The sequence below is a fragment of the Eutrigla gurnardus genome, assembly GCF_963514095.1.
Source record: "Eutrigla gurnardus genome assembly, chromosome: 1".
NCBI classification, from domain to species: domain Eukaryota; kingdom Metazoa; phylum Chordata; class Actinopteri; order Perciformes; family Triglidae; genus Eutrigla; species Eutrigla gurnardus.
Window position 1 is genome coordinate 34,746,396 of NC_139915.1, and position 18,742 is coordinate 34,765,137.

At 44.3% G+C, this 18,742-nt stretch overlaps 5 protein-coding genes across 7 annotated transcripts in view; all 5 read left to right on the forward strand.

Annotated features, from left to right (window-relative positions):
- The window catches only part of LOC311010666 (NLR family CARD domain-containing protein 3-like), a gene marked incomplete at its 5' end in the record, with an annotated part of 160,137 nt that extends 154,128 nt beyond the window's left edge, over nt 1-6,009 (forward strand). Inside the window, one exon of the mRNA XM_084005253.1 lies at nt 2,505-6,009. The remainder of the gene's footprint in view (nt 1-2,504) is intronic.
- LOC311028678 (neoverrucotoxin subunit alpha-like) overlaps nt 1-6,009 on the forward strand; it is a 116,064-nt gene extending 110,055 nt beyond the window's left edge. The window contains exons 3-4 of one of the 2 annotated variants that reach the window (XR_014598761.1): nt 1-717; nt 1,511-6,009. The gene's annotated coding sequence lies outside the window, so the exon portion shown is untranslated. The other variant, XR_014598760.1, reaches the window with a different exon arrangement.
- LOC311015324 (uncharacterized protein) overlaps nt 1-18,742 on the forward strand; it is a gene marked incomplete at its 3' end in the record, with an annotated part of 558,532 nt that overhangs the window by 181,781 nt on the left and 358,009 nt on the right. The window lies entirely within an intron of this gene.
- Nucleotides 9,646-13,600, forward strand: LOC311027494 (uncharacterized protein). The gene is made up of 8 exons (XM_084031516.1): nt 9,646-10,489; nt 10,704-10,808; nt 11,021-11,395; nt 11,578-11,679; nt 12,465-12,697; nt 12,871-13,049; nt 13,159-13,252; nt 13,345-13,600. Exons 1-8 carry the CDS (start codon nt 10,261-10,263, stop codon nt 13,525-13,527), a joined length of 1,500 nt encoding a protein of 499 aa, XP_083887642.1. The 5' UTR covers nt 9,646-10,260; the 3' UTR covers nt 13,528-13,600.
- LOC311028100 (uncharacterized protein) lies at nt 13,543-17,056 on the forward strand (the record flags this gene model as incomplete). 2 transcript variants are annotated; one of them, XM_084032374.1, is made up of 7 exons in its annotated part: nt 13,543-13,689; nt 13,829-13,946; nt 14,438-14,529; nt 14,862-14,976; nt 15,438-15,710; nt 15,846-15,999; nt 16,087-17,056. In XM_084032374.1, the coding sequence occupies 6 exons, from the start codon at nt 13,636-13,638 to the stop codon at nt 15,980-15,982; spliced, it is 789 nt and encodes a 262-aa protein (XP_083888500.1). In that variant the 3' UTR covers nt 15,983-15,999; nt 16,087-17,056. The 2 variants fall into 2 exon arrangements, with proteins under 2 accessions (XP_083888500.1, XP_083888499.1); XM_084032373.1 differs by lacking the exon at nt 13,543-13,689 and having other exon boundaries at nt 13,700-13,946.

The window sequence follows — 18,742 nt, forward strand, 5'->3', positions numbered from 1 at the left end:
GTCTAGATAGTAGCTCACATTAGTCCAGAGACCAGACTCTGTGAGGAACCAGAGACTGTGGTCCCCCAGAGGTCTAGATAGTAGCTCACATTAGTCCAGAGACCAGACTATGTGAAGAACCAGAGACTGTGGTCCTCCAGAGGTCTAGATAGTAGCTCACATTAGTCCAGAGACCAGACTATGTGGAGGGACCAGAGACTGTGGTCCCCCAGAGGTCTAGATAGTAGACCACATTAGTCCAGAGACCAGACTATGTGGAGGAACCAGAGACTGTGGTCCCCCAGAGGTCTAGATAGTAGCTCACATTAGTCCAGAGACCAGACTATGTGAGGAACCAGAGACTGTGGTCCCCCAGAGGTCTAGATAGTAGCTCACATTAGTCCAGAGAACAGACTATGTGAGGAACCAGAGACTGTGGTCCCCCAGAGGTCTAGATAGTAGACCACATTAGTCCAGAGACCAGACTATGTGAGGAACCAGAGACTGTCTGTGGTCCCCCAGAGGTCTAGATAGTAGCTCACATTAGTCCAGAGACCAGACTCTGTGAGGAACCAGAGACTGTGGTCCCCCAGAGGTCTAGATAGTAGCTCACATTAGTCCAGAGACCAGACTATGTGAAGAACCAGAGACTGTGGTCCTCCAGAGGTCTAGATAGTAGCTCACATTAGTCCAGAGACCAGACTATGTGGAGGGACCAGAGACTGTGGTCCCCCAGAGGTCTAGATAGTAGACCACATTAGTCCAGAGACCAGACTATGTGGAGGAACCAGAGACTGTGGTCCCCCAGAGGTCTAGATAGTAGCTCACATTAGTCCAGAGACCAGACTATGTGAGGAACCAGAGACTGTGGTCCCCCAGAGGTCTAGATAGTAGCTCACATTAGTCCAGAGAACAGACTATGTGAGGAACCAGAGACTGTGGTCCCCCAGAGGTCTAGATAGTAGACCACATTAGTCCAGAGACCAGACTATGTGAGGAACCAGAGACTGTCTGTGGTCCCCCAGAGGTCTAGATAGTAGCTCACATTAGTCCAGAGACCAGACTCTGTGAGGAACCAGAGACTGTGGTCCCCCAGAGGTCTAGATAGTAGCTCACATTAGTCCAGAGACCAGACTATGTGAAGAACCAGAGACTGTGGTCCTCCAGAGGTCTAGATAGTAGCTCACATTAGTCCAGAGAACAGACTATGTGGAGGGACCAGAGACTGTGGTCCCCCAGAGGTCTAGATAGTAGACCACATTAGTCCAGAGACCAGACTATGTGGAGGAACCAGAGACTGTGGTCCCCCAGAGGTCTAGATAGTAGCTCACATTAGTCCAGAGACCAGACTATGTGAGGAACCAGAGACTGTGGTCCCCCAGAGGTCTAGATAGTAGCTCACATTAGTCCAGAGAACAGACTATGTGAGGAACCAGAGACTGTGGTCCCCCAGAGGTCTAGATAGTAGCTCACATTAGTCCAGAGACCAGACTATGTGGACGAACCAGAGACTGTCTGTGGTCCCCCAGAGGTCTAGATAGTAGCTCACATTAGTCCAGAGACCAGACTATGTTAGGAACCAGAGACTGTGGTCCCCCAGAGGTCTAGATAGTAGCTCACATTAGTCCAGAGACCAGACTATGTGAGGAACCAGAGACTGTGGTCCCCCAGAGGTCTAGATAGTAGACCACATTAGACCAGACTATGTGAGGAACCAGAGACTGTGGTCCCCCAGAGGTCTAGATAGTAGCTCACATTAGTCCAGAGACCAGACTATGTGAGGAACCAGAGACTGTGGTCCCCCAGAGGTCTAGATAGTAGCTCACATTAGTCCAGAGACCAGACTATGTGAGGAACCAGAGACTGTCTGTGGTCCCCCAGAGGTCTAGATAGTAGCTGACATTAGTCCAGAGACCAGACTATGTGAGGAACCAGAGACTGTGGTCCCCCAGAGGTCTAGATAGTAGCTCACATTAGTCCAGAGACCAGACTATGTGGAGGAACCAGAGACTGTGGTCCCCCAGAGGTCTAGATAGTAGCTCACATTAGTCCAGAGACCAGACTATGTGAGGAACCAGAGACTGTGGTCCCCCAGAGGTCTAGATAGTAGCTCACATTAGTCCAGAGACCAGACTATGTGAGGAACCAGAGACTGTGGTCCCCCAGAGGTCTAGATAGTAGACCACATTAGTCCAGAGACCAGACTATGTGGAGGAACCAGACACTGTGGTCCCCCAGAGGTCTAGATAGTAGACCACATTAGTCCAGAGACCAGACTATGTGAGGAACCAGAGACTGTGGTCCCCCAGAGGTCTAGATAGTAGCTCACATTAGTCCAGAGACCAGACTATGTGGAGGAACCAGAGACTGTGGTCCCCCAGAGGTCTAGATAGTAGACCACATTAGTCCAGAGACCAGACTATGTGAGGAACCAGAGACTGTGGTCCCCCAGAGGTCTAGATAGTAGACCACATTAGTCCAGAGACCAGACTATGTGAGGAACCAGAGACTGTGGTCCCCCAGAGGTCTAGATAGTAGACCACATTAGTCCAGAGACCAGACTATGTCAGGAACCAGATACTGTCTGTGGTCCCCCAGAGGTCTAGATAGTAGCTCACATTAGTCCAGAGACCAGACTATGTGAGGAACCAGAGACTGTGGTCCCCCAGAGGTCTAGATAGTAGACCACATTAGTCCAGAGACCAGACTATGTGGAGGAACCAGAGACTGTGGTCCCCCAGAGGTCTAGATAGTAGCTCACATTAGTCCAGAGACCAGACTATGTGAGGAACCAGAGACTGTGGTCCCCCAGAGGTCTAGATAGTAGCTCACATTAGTCCAGAGACCAGACTATGTGAGGAACCAGAGACTGTGGTCCCCCAGAGGTCTAGATAGTAGCTCACATTAGTCCAGAGACCAGACTATGTGAGGAACCAGAGCCTGTGGTCCCCCAGAGGTCTAGATAGCAGACCACATTAGTCCAGAGACCAGACTATGTGAGGAACCAGAGCCTGTGGTCCCCCAGAGGTCTAGATAGCAGACCACATTAGTCCAGAGACCAGACTATGTGAGGAACCAGAGACTGTGGTCCCCCAGAGGTCTAGATAGTAGCTCACATTAATCCAGAGACCAGACTATGTGAGGAACCAGAGACTGTAGTCCCCCAGAGGTCTAGATAGTAGCTCACATTAATCCAGAGACCAGACTATGTGAGGAACCAGAGACTGTGGTCCCCCAGAGGTCTAGATAGTAGCTCACATTAGTCCAGAGACCAGACTATGTGAGGAACCAGAGACTGTGGTCCCCCAGAGGTCTAGATAGTAGCTCACATTAGTCCAGAGACCAGACTATGTGGAGGAACCAGAGACTGTGGTCCCCCAGAGGTCTAGATAGTAGCTCACATTAGTCCAGAGACCAGACTATGTGAGGAACCAGAGACTGTGGTCCCCCAGAGGTCTAGATAGTAGCTCACATTAGTCCAGAGACCAGACTATGTGAGGAACCAGAGACTGTGGTCCCCCAGAGGGCTAGATAGTAGCTCACATTAGTCCAGAGACCAGACTATGTGAGGAACCAGAGACTGTGGTCCCCCAGAGGTCTAGATAGTAGACCACATTAGTCCAGAGACCAGACTATGTGGAGGAACCAGACACTGTGGTCCCCCAGAGGTCTAGATAGTAGACCACATTAGTCCAGAGACCAGACTATGTGAGGAACCAGAGACTGTGGTCCCCCAGAGGTCTAGATAGTAGCTCACATTAGTCCAGAGACCAGACTATGTGAGGAACCAGAGACTGTGGTCCCCCAGAGGTCTAGATAGTAGACCACATTAGTCCAGAGACCAGACTATGTGAGGAACCAGAGACTGTGGTCCCCCAGAGGTCTAGATAGTAGACCACATTAGTCCAGAGACCAGACTATGTCAGGAACCAGATACTGTCTGTGGTCCCCCAGAGGTCTAGATAGTAGCTCACATTAGTCCAGAGACCAGACTATGTGAGGAACCAGAGACTGTGGTCCCCCAGAGGTCTAGATAGTAGACCACATTAGTCCAGAGACCAGACTATGTGGAGGAACCAGAGACTGTGGTCCCCCAGAGGTCTAGATAGTAGCTCACATTAGTCCAGAGACCAGACTATGTGAGGAACCAGAGACTGTGGTCCCCCAGAGGTCTAGATAGTAGCTCACATTAGTCCAGAGACCAGACTATGTGAGGAACCAGAGACTGTGGTCCCCCAGAGGTCTAGATAGTAGCTCACATTAGTCCAGAGACCAGACTATGTGAGGAACCAGAGCCTGTGGTCCCCCAGAGGTCTAGATAGCAGACCACATTAGTCCAGAGACCAGACTATGTGAGGAACCAGAGACTGTGGTCCCCCAGAGGTCTAGATAGTAGCTCACATTAATCCAGAGACCAGACTATGTGAGGAACCAGAGACTGTAGTCCCCCAGAGGTCTAGATAGTAGCTCACATTAATCCAGAGACCAGACTATGTGAGGAACCAGAGACTGTGGTCCCCCAGAGGTCTAGATAGTAGCTCACATTAATCCAGAGACCAGACTATGTGAGGAACCAGAGACTGTGGTCCCCCAGAGGTCTAGATAGCAGACCACATTAGTCCAGAGACCAGACTATGTGAGGAACCAGAGACTGTGGTCCCCCAGAGGTCTAGATAGTAGCTCACATTAGTCCAGAGACCAGACTATGTGAGGAACCAGAGACTGTGGTCCCCCAGAGGTCTAGATAGTAGCTCACATTAGTCCAGAGACCAGACTATGTGAGGAACCAGAGCCTGTGGTCCCCCAGAGGTCTAGATAGCAGACCACATTAGTCCAGAGACCAGACTATGTGAGGAACCAGAGACTGTGGTCCCCCAGAGGTCTAGATAGTAGCTCACATTAATCCAGAGACCAGACTATGTGAGGAACCAGAGACTGTGGTCCCCCAGAGGTCTAGATAGTAGACCACATTAGTCCAGAGACCAGACTATGTCAGGAACCAGATACTGTCTGTGGTCCCCCAGAGGTCTAGATAGTAGCTCACATTAGTCCAGAGACCAGACTATGTGAGGAACCAGAGACTGTGGTCCCCCAGAGGTCTAGATAGTAGACCACATTAGTCCAGAGACCAGACTATGTGGAGGAACCAGAGACTGTGGTCCCCCAGAGGTCTAGATAGTAGCTCACATTAGTCCAGAGACCAGACTATGTGAGGAACCAGAGACTGTGGTCCCCCAGAGGTCTAGATAGTAGCTCACATTAGTCCAGAGACCAGACTATGTGAGGAACCAGAGACTGTGGTCCCCCAGAGGTCTAGATAGTAGCTCACATTAGTCCAGAGACCAGACTATGTGAGGAACCAGAGCCTGTGGTCCCCCAGAGGTCTAGATAGCAGACCACATTAGTCCAGAGACCAGACTATGTGAGGAACCAGAGACTGTGGTCCCCCAGAGGTCTAGATAGTAGCTCACATTAATCCAGAGACCAGACTATGTGAGGAACCAGAGACTGTGGTCCCCCAGAGGTCTAGATAGTAGACCACATTAGTCCAGAGAGCAGACTATGTGAGGAACCAGAGACTGTGGTCCCCCAGAGGTCTAGACCCTTGAATGGCTGACATCATTGAAGCTGTTCTTCTATATTAGTTCCACATATTCTATTGTAAATGTTCCGTTTTCATAATGATGTAACGATGTCATTCTAATATCTGACTGTGTGTATTGTTCTGCACCAATCACCACGTCACATTCCTTATGTGTGAAAACATACTTGTCAATGAAGTGTTTGTGATCGTGTATTGATCCAGAAGATCCTTCAGTGTTTGGAATGAGATCTGCAATGTATCCCCTTCCACCTCTGCTCAACTCTTCTGCATGCTTCCCTTTCTCTCTCATGTTACTCTGATGGATAGTTGAACATGAAAACAAGAAATTACTATTCATTGGAATTCAAATAGAGTTCATACATTTTCATTTGATGCAAGTTTTATTTTAGAGGAAGAAAAGAACAGAATAAAGTTTGTCTTCACAATCTGGCATGGTTTTCCATGTTATTGTTTTGAAATGATCTTTTTCTTTAGAAAGGCAAATTACCATCACATACATGAATTCCAATCTTAGTCATTCAAAGACAGATAAAGATGCTTCCAGGAAGTCCATGTGATTTGGTCCATATTGGCCTTCTGGAATGTTTTTCTGACTCTTACTGGTTTTAGTTGAGAACAGTATCAGAACAGAACAGAACTGGGGACCACTTGAGACAATCCAAATAACACTCACACACACAAACAAAGGGAGGACAGGTTCACACAATGCCCAAGTACAGTCATATGAAATCACATCTAGTTGGTTTTACATACTCAGTCCATTTGGTCCAGATCCTGTAAAACCTTTCTTTTTCCACTTTGAGGGAAAAAGATCTCCTCTCCATAACATAGATCTCATAGACCATGTCCATCCATTCATCACTGGTGGGGTTCTGCTTTCAACCTGTTGCGGTTCTAACCTGTCACCTTCAGCACCCTGGACAGTTCCTCAGAGGAGCCGCGGAGAGGCCGCAGTTGAGTGCGTCTGCGCTCAGAGCTCATTAGGACCTGATGTGCGTCACCTGGGAGACGCCACTGGGAGAAGGCTACTCTCGCCACACAGAACTCTTTTCCTGCCCTTTCCCCTGATTTTAGAGTTGTTAAAGTATAGGAAATAAAGTGTACATTTTTTTACCTGCAACTTGGACTCCTCCTATATCCACACCTTACATTTGGTGCCGAAACCCGGGAGAAGAAACAAAAAGAATGCATGACAGCTGAAGACGTGGATAATAGGACAAAGCAACAATGTCGAACCTGCAAAGACAAAAGAAACTAAGGGGAGCAATACGGGCCGCTACGACACGACTCTTGGACAAGATTGATCGGGAGGTTGAAAAAGAAGATCCCAGCACAGATTTGCTGGATGAATATTTGGAGCATCTGACGGCGAGAGAAAGAGCTTTAATGGATAGTGACCATGACATTGAAGCGGAGACAGCAGGGGATGATTTGGAAGATGAGGTTAATTCAGCCTTTGAATACATGGATCGAATCATGTCAAGAAAGACCAGGATAAAACGCATCCTGAGAAATATGGACGACAATCAGAGCGCAGCTTCAGTGACTTCCCAATATTCAAACAATGAGGTGAGAAGACAAGCAGGCAAGTTGACAAAATTGGTCATTGAGAAGTTTTCCGGAGATGTTTTTGGAGCCAGTTTGAGACAGCAGTTGACAATAATGCCAGTCTAACCAAGTCTGATAAATGTACATATTTGAAGTCGTTTTTATATGGCACTGCAGCTAATGTAGTTATGGGACTTTCTTTATCAGACCAAAATGATGACAATGCAAAGAAAATGCTTATCAGCCGATTTGGGCGTAAAGATCTCATCATAAATGCACATATGAATAAGCTATTAAATCTGACACCAGTAAAAAGGGCCTGGGATGTCGCAGCTTTACGCAGGCTATATGATGACATCGAGATACAAGTGTGCAGTTTAGGCTCAATGGGAGTAGTCTCTGACAGTTATGGCAACTTGCTCTGCCCTATTCTCATGAAGATCCCAGGAGATCTTACACAGCCTCTACAGCCTCGCTTCACGCTGTCAGCGTCAGAGATGAGCCAAAGTGTATATTCTGTGGAGGAAACCATCATAGATCTAAGAACTGTACAGAACTGACTCTTGAACTGAGGAGAGAAAAATGAAGAAAAGAAGGCAAGTGTTTTGTGTGTTTAGGCAGCAGACATATAGCGCGTCATTGTAAGACGCAGGGAATTTTATAAGTAGTAGTTTGTGGTCAATAATATCAAAAGCTGCACTAAAATCTAACAGCACTGTGCCAACTAATAATTTACTGTCAATTAGTTTTAGCCAGTCATCTGTTAATTGTGTGAGAGCTGTGCATGTTGAATAGCCAGTTTTATATGCATGTTGAAAGTCTGAATTAATGTTATTCATAGAGAAATCATTTTGAATTTGCTTAAATATGATTGTTTCCATTAATTTCCCTAATAGCGGTAAAATGCTAATTGGCCTACTATTCGATCCAGTGAATGCTTCTTTCCTATTGTTTGGTCGAGGAGTTACTCTAGCAACCTTCCATACTTGATGATAGATTCCTTCTTTAAAACTTCAGTTAAAAATATAGCATATAGGACTGGCTATTATTCCAGCTGACAACTTTAAGAGTCTACTGTCTAGATTATCATGACCACAGGGTTTGTCAGATTTCAATTCAGACAATAGATTTTCAATTTCCAATATATTAGTGACTGAAAATCCAAATGTGCATTCTTTGTCCTGCATGATATCATTTTTAATAAGTGATTCAGATAGAATACCATTTACAGGCAACATGCCATTTCTTATAGTATCAACTTTACTTATGAAATAATTGTTGAAATAATCAGCAATGTCTTTGGGCTTGGTGATAAAGCCTTCACCTGATTCAATAAATGCTGGTGTTTTGCACATTTTATCTCTACCCATGATGTGATTGAGAGTACTCCAGAGTTTTTTGCCATCATGTTTAATTTCTTCAATTCTAGATTGGTAGTACACCCTTTTTTTCTGTTTATTTAATTTGGTCACTTTGTTTCTTAAAGAGCGATATGCTAGCCAGTCCTCTGAGCTACCTGAATCTACAGCAACTCTTTTCCCTTTATCTCTATCTTTCATCGAGCTTCTCAGGTCAGAGTCAAGCCAAGGGGCTTTGACAGATCTGACGGTGAGCTTCTTGATGGGTGCATGCTTATCCAACACAGTCTCATCCCTACTCGTCACATACTGACGATTGGTCATATCCCCTTTGCGTCACCTGTCTCTGCGTCCGACAGTGACGCAAAGGGATTTCCATTCAAATCAGTCTGATGACCCTCTGCGTCTATTTCCGACGCAGAGGGTCATCTGATTTGAACGCAAATCCCTCATCGGTTGATTTTGACGCAAGGGGGTTAGCCAACGTGCGGTTTGCCTGCGCTGGAAGTTTCGGTTTCAGGTGATGCATTTTGTGTTACAGGTGTTTATCTTGACTGTATATATATTTTTTATTTAGCTGTGGTGTAAGTGGAGTTGGATTACAAACAAACAAATAAATAAATACGAAGACATATTTTCCTTCAGGCAATTATTTATCGTGCATGGAGACGCTCCTTAGGACCATTGCGTTTTTCGACATCCCACGTAAGAATTGCCTGCTATTCTGCTTAAATAATTAAACAGCATGCCCTCATCAAAAGCAAGCAAATTATGCTGTAAAGTTGTTGCCATTTGTAGTTGTGTTTTTTAGGTAATGTTTATGCGCACTGTATGCGATTTCATAGGATAGATATATACAACATCTTAGGCGGGTCCACACCGCACCGACTGCCCGACTCGCGTCGGTAAATGAAGTCGGGCTACTTAATATGACCGACTGGAATGGCGGATTACACATTTGAATCGGCTGAAATGAACGCCGACGTGGGCCGATTCGAGCGACCACACCAAGGAGACTCATGTCACGGACGCCGACTCTCTCAAAGACGCCGATTTTTGGTCCGGTGTGGCGGGTCCACACCGGTGGCAACCCTAAGTGCTACACATAGTTAGCTAATAGTTAGCCAGGAGAACACGCTATGTTTTCTAGAACAATGAACTGAATGCAATCTAGTTGCTAGTCACTGAACTAGCTCAGACTATGTGAGATTGAAATCTGAATAAAAATGTTGGATTCAAGTTAACCCTGGCAAGTTCATGTCACAACGCCATCAATTGCCAGACTTCAATTCAATGATTTGCAAGCTGGTAAACATCCATGGACACCAAAGATACCATATAATAGGGCTAGGTTAAGGATCATTCTATAGCTTGAATAAAATGAACTGAACGTGAACTATTGAAATGGTGTATTAAAAACTATTCATTTTTAATCTGTGTGAACTGAATTTGTAACTATTTTATGTGAAGTATGGACTTACACATCACTTAAAGTATTCATATTGTAATTTGTAGTTTGGTGATCTATTCTATATTATATTGATTTGTTTTTCTCTTTCTCAACAGGTTCCCTTATCCCTGTCACTTCCAACTACTGATTAGCAGCACCCTATAACAACACAAAGGCACTTTGAAGAGCCACATTTGTATTGTATCTGGTCAGTCTCTCTACTTTCTGTTCTCTCTCTTACTATCTTACAGTGTATCTCTCTCTCTCCCTCTCCCTCCCCCTCCCTCTCCCCTCACCTGCCCTCTCTCCCTCCCTGTACAATGTCTGATCCGGAGCCGAACCGGCTCCAGAAGGAGTTGAGTGACCTTGTTGGTCAGGCTGAACATCAGGCTCACCTCCAAAACCTCCAACAGCTCATCAGCTTGCACCAGGAGGCAGAACCATCCACCAGCCAGCCATCAAACCGCAATCAAGGTGTTAGGTGGATTAAGAGGGACTGCGATGGAAACATTATTTATGGCAGACCCAGATCATCCCGAAAACAAGCAGGTCAGATTTGTTTTACATTGGTGTTAATTGAAATGTAGACTTTATCTCCAGATCTAGTTTATCTTGGAATGGTATACAACATGATCACAAGTCTTGGGTCTGAATTAGAACATATCTGAGGTTATTATTACATACCTGTGCCTAGCATCAAGGAAACTGAGACGTTAAAAGTTTGTGTCATCGAGTGTAAAAAGCAACAGCTTTTTTGCTACAGCAGGTCCCAGTCACAGCCAGACTCTGAAGACTGGTGTCTCTCCTCCTGTCATGGCTCTGGAAACCAGTGGGGAAGTGACCAGCAACTTTCCTTCAGTTACTGCTGGTATGTTCTTTATTTTGTCTGCACTGATGCAAAACAGTATGTTCATTTATTACGATAGGAATGTACATTTCATAGTTTTGTGTTTTGATTGTTTTGTGTTTGATCAATAGATAACAGATAACATTACACATTTCAAAATGACTGTTATTCAATGCCATTATCTTGTGTTGTTATAAGCCGTTGGTTTTCAGTGTTGTGCATTGTCTTAACAGAGTCTTTCCTTCAAGAGCTTGAGTGCTCACTGGCTAAGGACCTGTATGTGGATGATACACCACCTCAAGCCGCAACCGACTGGTCGACTGGAAAGAGTCTGATCTCAGGGTGGTGGGCGAAAGAGAGATCCCGGCTGGTCAACACCATGGTGGGCAAACAACGGCAGGTGGCAACTCGAGTCTGCCAACAATGTGCAGACCATCCAGCAGTTATCCGCTGTTGTGACTGCCGACCACACCCTTTCCTCTGTGGCCAGTGTGACATCAGGGTCCATCGAGATCGAGTCTTCCACAACAGGGATTCCATGATGCATGGTTTCTTTGAACCATTGCCTCCGACAACCTGTGTTGTGGAGAGTGTTCTTACCCAGTGTGGTAAGTTGTAGTTTTTGAGAGTCCCCTTCTCAGACTATATTTTTTCCAGTTATCACCTGGAAAACTGAATACTGATTTCTGATCAGTTGATGAAGCCATGAAGTCCTACCTGGTTTCAAAATAGCTGCCAGTAAATACATATGTTGTGCTTTATTTCTCATACATGTTTCTTTTTTTCTAAGAGCGTCTTATACCTTTGGAGATGCCAGCAGAAATATGCAGCTGTCCACGAGGATCATCCCGTGTCATCGCAGGAAAGTCCATCGTTGTGGTTACAATGAATGGTAAGAAGAACTTCAGGGGTCGGGATGGGGTCAGTTCTGTAAAAGTGGCTGCAGAATGTCACCCACAGCTATTTCCTGATCACACACCATATCAACTCTAAACACAAAGACGCTTAGGGTCATCTTAATATGGACATATTAATATCATATTATTATGACATATTGATATGACGGCATCATGCAGACGCAAATGTATTATCTGTATGTGATTATACAAATGTTTGGCTAAATCTCCCATTGTGATGTTAGAATGTGCATTAAAATTCAGATATTTGCACATCTCATAAAGTTTTTGACCACATTTTGACAGTTTATGAGCATCATTTTTGGCAACAGTGGTAGAAGCAAGATAATGGACTTTACGACGTTGGAATATCAAAATGTTAATGCACTCCGAGGTGTAAAGGCCACTCCGCTTCACGTTGTGACCGCATACCTTACACCCCATCTAGACCACTGCACTCATCTAATGAGCGACTGTTATGTCATTCAAATGATCCGGTTTGTATGAGTGATGTTTGTTGCAAAATGGATTTTTAACGCCTGCAACATCAATGAGGGTTACTGATGTTGGCACCTGTTCCTATTTCCTGGGATTTGATATCTTTTTATTCTCTCCTAAGCTTATTTTATGATTTACATAATAATTAAAATGACAAATTGATGTTAATTTTGATTGTTGTATTTTTGTCTGTCGCTTTAGACAAAAGCGTCTGCTAAATAACAAACATAAGCACATACTAGCTCGGCTGTGCCTTACATATATATATTTCTTTTTTTTCCAGGGCGATATGATCTCAAATTGCCTGAGATTCGATGCGAGGCTTGTGAAGCCTCATGGACTCCTGGACTGGATGACATAGTCTCCAATGACTACTGGCCTGCCACCTCTCACTTTGCAACGGTATATGCTTTGGACATCCTTTATTCTTTTGAAGAGGTGAAGATGGCAGCACCAGGGATGTCAAGCCAAGCATTTTTAAGAATGCTGGACAGACGGACTATCCGCTTTGGCCGTGTAAGTATTAAATAAGTTAAGTAACTCAAGAGATAATACTGTGAGTTATATGATATGATCATGATACATGAACATTAACACTATATTACACTACATTAACATTTATACACCTGCGACCCTTTGTCTAAGTTCTTTAATTTCTTGTTCTCTGTTACTGTTCTCTTTTGAATCAGACTGGGAACATCACAGCAGACAGCTTCCGAACCAGCTTTTTGGAGTGGGAGGCCGTCCGATACCAAGTGGAGAAATTGTGCAGGGAGGACCACTTCCACTGCCCAGCGTGCAGCCCAGACATGCTTGCTGTCTCAGTTGATGGGAACCGCAAGCACTATAGGTTCAAGAGTGCTGCAAGGTAATTACTAAATCTTGTGTTTGCATAGACAGCTCATCATTTTGAAAGTAACTGTTGTGAATTTGAAAATCATATGAATATTGAAAGTCTAAGTATGTCTTTTATTTAGATCTGAGGAACCAGCCATCTTTGATGGCATCTTCATTGCAAAAGATGATGACGTTTCAAGATTCGTGGACTATGTCCATTCCTCAACCAGTCATGTAAACTTGCACAACTTCATTATATTTACCTAGAAAACAAAGAGGGCATTTTTTGAACAAGTTTGGACTGTTAACCATCTTCCATGTTGTAGGCCTCTGGAAGAGGTGTCTGTGGAGGGCAGTGGTCAGCGGCACGTGAAACATCTACTAAGTCATCAGGGAAAACAGACGAGGAGGGCCTGGAACTCGCTGTGTGTCGTCATGGGGTTCTTCTTCGTGCCCTCAATATGTTCAGGGGGGAGATTTTTGCCTACCCCCTGTTCCTCCAAAAATAAATGGCCTGTAAGCCAGTGACATTTTGTGCCATTGATGTGGCATGTAAGTACTGGCCTTACCTCCGAAGAGTGGCAGAGAAATGCCCTGAGCTTCAGCATCTCCTCACCATGAGGCCATTTCTTTCAGTGTTTCATGCCAAAGCCCACGATATCAAATGTGAGGTAAGAAAAAATGATTGTCAATGAGATGTTCTGTTCCCTGAAAACCTGCATAAGATTGTTGTCATTTAGGTTTTCTTTTCTTGTTTTCTTTTTAAAGATTGTTGCCATTTGGTTTTCTTTTTTTGTTTTCTTTTTAAAGGTGAAATGGAGCGGAGCGTATCAGGAGGGGGCTGGTTCCACTCTTGGGGAGGAGGTCGAGCAGTGCAACGCCTTCCTCTCGAGGATTGCTGTTACAACCAAGCACATGTCAAAAGCAGGTATGGTAACCAGTACAATTTGATCCTGATGACAATGGTGAGCCACTTTGAGCTCATGCATATATGCTGACTCTGAAAATATAAAGCTTAGAATATTCAACACAGATGGATGGATGGATTACAATACCATCATCCTATGTTATTTAAAGTGAGGATAATGAGGGGCAATGTGATAAAAAGAAATGTACTGTACTGTTGTTGGTTGGGCATACCATACCATTCACCTACTGTCCTGCCATAGTGCTCTCTGCCATTTGCCTACTGTCCTGCGCCACTGTTTCATGCTATTTCTTCACTATCCTGTGCTATTTCCCCACTAGCCCTTTCATGGGTGAGTAGTCAAATGGAACAAGACAGCGGGTTAGTACCATAGTACTATACTGTGATTTATTATCTGGGAAAAGTTTGTGGTACCCAACAAGTCTGCACAGTTTCTTCTACTACTGCTTTTTGAAAGAAGGATGATCATCTCATATGTTTGATGTTTGCAGGACGCATAGACATGCTGACGATCATGGCCATGCGCTGGAACCAGCACAAGTTTGACAACTTGGCTTCCACGCTTGCCCGCCGATATCAGAAGGTAAAGACACCAGTTTTCCCTTCTGCAACATGCAGAACAATATTGTCAAAGTGGCATATATCACAAAAATATAGACTTGCCCAGATACAGTGGAATATACGGATGGTTCTATATGTAGTGTCAATTGTATTTTGTGTCTTGATATAAAATGTAATTTACACATATTTCATACCACATATATTGATAGTCCATGTATATACAAATATACTGTATATTTAATCAGTATTAATTGTATGTGGTTTTCTAATAGTGAAGGCACTTTACATTCCTTATCAAGAATATTCAACGTTGTAGGCAATTCCCACATTGTCATTTTTTATTTGTGTTTAAAGGCCACAACAACCCTGCGAAGCCAGCTGCATAACTTGGAGGCTCTGAAAATGGAAATGGACATCACAGACAAACAACTGGAGAGCTGGACCATTGATGTCAATGAGTGGGCAGAAGGTAGAATATACTGTTTGATATGCTGCTGGATGTATCACTTCTGTGCTTGTAGAATTATGAAAGTATAAACACATTTGTTTTGTCTTGTCATCGACACAAGCTTCTTTTAATAGCTCTATCACTGTGAATTTCTTTTCATGGTTTGAATTCAGCTTGTAGCAACTGCACGTAGCCTTAAACCTGTGTGTCAGGTGTACTAAACTGACTAAGCTGGGCTGCAGTTCCAAAGAGGTTCATTGTAATCGTAGTGGAAGAGCACATACTCTGATTGCTGATGACTTGTGGAAAAGATTATCGCCATGGGGACAATAAAGATCTAACCTAACTATACTCAACCTTAGCTACAAGTGTAGCCTCTCAGTTACAGAGATTGTTGAGGCTCGCTTGCCCATACACCAGAAATACTATTTTTTCATGAAATCAAGAAGCATATTTCTTACATCTTCATTTCTTCTTCTCAGCAACGACATCCCCAAATGATGCTGATGTTGCTGCTGTGACCAGCCGAATCGAGGAGCTGGTCGCTAGTGTTAAGAGGAGGTCCCTGCGTCTTTACAAAGACAATGACGGTTGCAAAGGACGTGCTCGGATCCGCCGAAAGATCCGGGAGGGAAAAAAAATCTTAAGTTCAGCTGTGGAAAAATACAACGCCATGGTTCCAAACACAGAAAACCTGAGCCTGGACACCATTCTGTCTGACGAGGTGGTTTGGCCATGGCAGCTTCCACACGCTGGTATGTACACAATTCCGTTGATGTGAAATAGTCACATAGTGGCACACAATCTGTCATGCTTTGATTGTAACCCCAGAAAATCTTTAAATACTAGTCTTAAATACAAGTGACTTATGTTTCATCTATGTATTCCAGACTCTGTAGATCTAAGGATGAAGAGGAAGGTTTTTGACCTGGTGATGGCAGTGAGGAGACTCGAGGAGGAGAAGAGGATTCTTGTTGCAGAAATGCATAATCATTGGAGGTGTCTTTGCACCCGTGCAGACATATGACATGAATATGACATCAGGTATGTATTGTAGTTATATTTGGCATACATTACAATATATCTGAAAGTTTCTATTGAATAAAGGCTCTATGTGTTTTTACGTGTAAGGTGAGACGTGGGGCCTGCAACAAGATGGGATCCTAGGTCTACAGAGCATGACGTCGAAGAAGTTAAAAGCAAGCAACAGCATGTCAAAGCATGCAAAGAAGTGTTACGTGCAAGTTCTGACGGAACAGAACATCAGCTTTGACAGTGATTCTGAGGACCATACCGGGAGTGACTGTGAACAAGACTAAACAGCACTGTCATGGCCAGAGTCTTTTTTATGCTGTTGTGTGCTGGGGAGGCAGCATTAAGAAGAGGGCCACTAGGACAGGCGGCTAAGGAGTGCTGGCTCTGTTTTTGGCATGGAGCTGAAGTTCATCACATCAGCTGCAGAGAAAAGTCTCTTTCTGCCCCAACCATCACATCACTTTTTCTAGTATCCACTATCCATCTCACCGTCTTACAGGCTACATTAGCCACTCTACACAATCTGGACTGTGCTCCTAACATTTACCCCTGTTGACTTGTATTATCTTTCCTGTGTCTGTTGTTCTATTTATCTTACCTTCTTTGTATTATTTTTGTTCAGGAATTCTTTTATGTTCACTCTCACATAGTCATATTTAACAACATACACAGCTTTGCACTGATTGAATCCCTGCACTGTCTACTTTTGCACTACCACCACTGCAAAACACTCCATAGCTGCCCCTCAAGGTCAATGTATCACAGGGTCAGGCCCTACCAGTCCTTTGTAATCACTTGACATGCTCTTCACTTTTTACATTTGTCTGAGTTCTTCTTGTTATGTGGTCCTGTGGTCGGTATGTCACACTGTTCATAGGTTGTTTTGTATCCTGACTCTGAGCCCATGCTGTGACTTTCATAATCGAATTAGGCCTTATTTTAATGTTGTGCCCTGAAGATCTTGCCAGTTTGTTAATCTTATGTAATCATCTTTACTGCTGATACTGACTCTGTTTTCCTGTGATGGTCACAAATTCATGTTGCAAGTAAATCTACTTAAATGTTCCTTGTCTTGACTTTCATTGTGCATCCATAACAGTGTCTCAGTGAGCTGAAGTCGATACCTGGAAAAGAGGAAGAGTACACCCTGCTCACATAGCTAAATGTATACACACCCACGCTCATCCACAGTTACATAATTGATTAATCATTGTGGAGTAACACCTATAAGAACAAGGTAAGATAAGTCCAAAGAGAGGGATCAACCAGTTACTACTGTAGAATCCCCATGAGCCCACAGTCAACATGTCTTTTAGCTTTACATCTAGAATGTGTATTTGGGACAATAGATGAGTAAATCTTTTGGCTTTTTTCAAACATCTCAGGCTGGTAGATCCTTTCAATACTTAATAATTATTTCAACAACGAAACAATTATTTTATCATTGTATATATCATGTATTATATGTAGGCTACTATTAACTCATTCCCATTGGAGAACCGAGGACCCGCTGTCCGGAAGTGTTTTCGTCACATGTCTTTTTATGATAACCTCCACATCCCTCAACAGCGTTACCATAGACTGTATAAAATAGTGCGTTATCTGTTACAAAACCATTGCCTGGTATCAGTCTGGACCCAGACAAACAAAACTGTCATTTATTTCAAACTGATCGAGATCTTGGGCCCTATCTTGCATCCGGCGCAAGTGACTTAGTCACTGGCGCATGTGTCGTTGCTAGTTTACAACTGGCGCAGAGCGTTCTTTTGCCACCAGCGCCACTCGCCGCTAAATTAGGGAATGATCTTGCGCCCCAAGGGGCGGTTCGGCGGAAGGAGGAGGCGTGTTCTGGCGCAAATGGTATTTTGACGTTTCTAAAAACCATTGCGCTACTGGCCAGGAAATACCTGGTTTAAAGTCAGTGGCGCGTTGTTCAGATGATATTTTAAGGGCGCATGCATACATGCGCATGCGATGCATACGGATTGCTTGTGCACCTCGCGCATACACTTTGCTTCTCTCATCTACACGGACAGCAGTTCCCATTTTTGCAAACCATACATAATTACAAGGACAATAAAATATTACCACACAAGGAAAATCATTGTGGTGTCCATAAAGATAAAATAAATAGGCATAAATCTAGCGTACACATTTACCCAAATTATTCACGCGAATTGTAGCAGGCGTAATGACGGATCAAATTAACCTGGTTGACCAATAGTGGCAAGAGACACATGTATATAAGGAATGGACACCTGTCAAAGTGGGTAGATCTCCGCTCTATTGTTTAGCATTGTACAAATATTACCATGCATTCATAACCTTGTGAGTCAGAGAAAGTGAGCCCAAAACATCGGAAAGTATAGTATGTCCTTGAGACATTTTTTATTCGGCTTGTCCAAATATTAGGCGTAAATGAAAAAAAATAATACAAAACGAAAAATGAAAAGTTGCAAAGATTTGAAGGGAAAAAAAATTATTTTCTCCCTCTGTAAGGCCTTTTACGCGGCCTGCCTCGGCGGGATCCAACCAATGAGGGTCCGGGAGTGGCGACGCTGGATGTGCTCCTGCAGGAGCGGGTGGACCGAGATGGAATGGGGGGAGGAAGGGGCACAACAGGGGGAGGAGGTGGGTCGTTTGGGGGCCATGCACGTTCCATTGCTGTCGCAATCCGGTCCAAACTTGAGGCGATGCGCCCGAGAGGCCGCAGCAACATCGCCACCCGGTCCAGACGGGTGTTGGTGCTTCG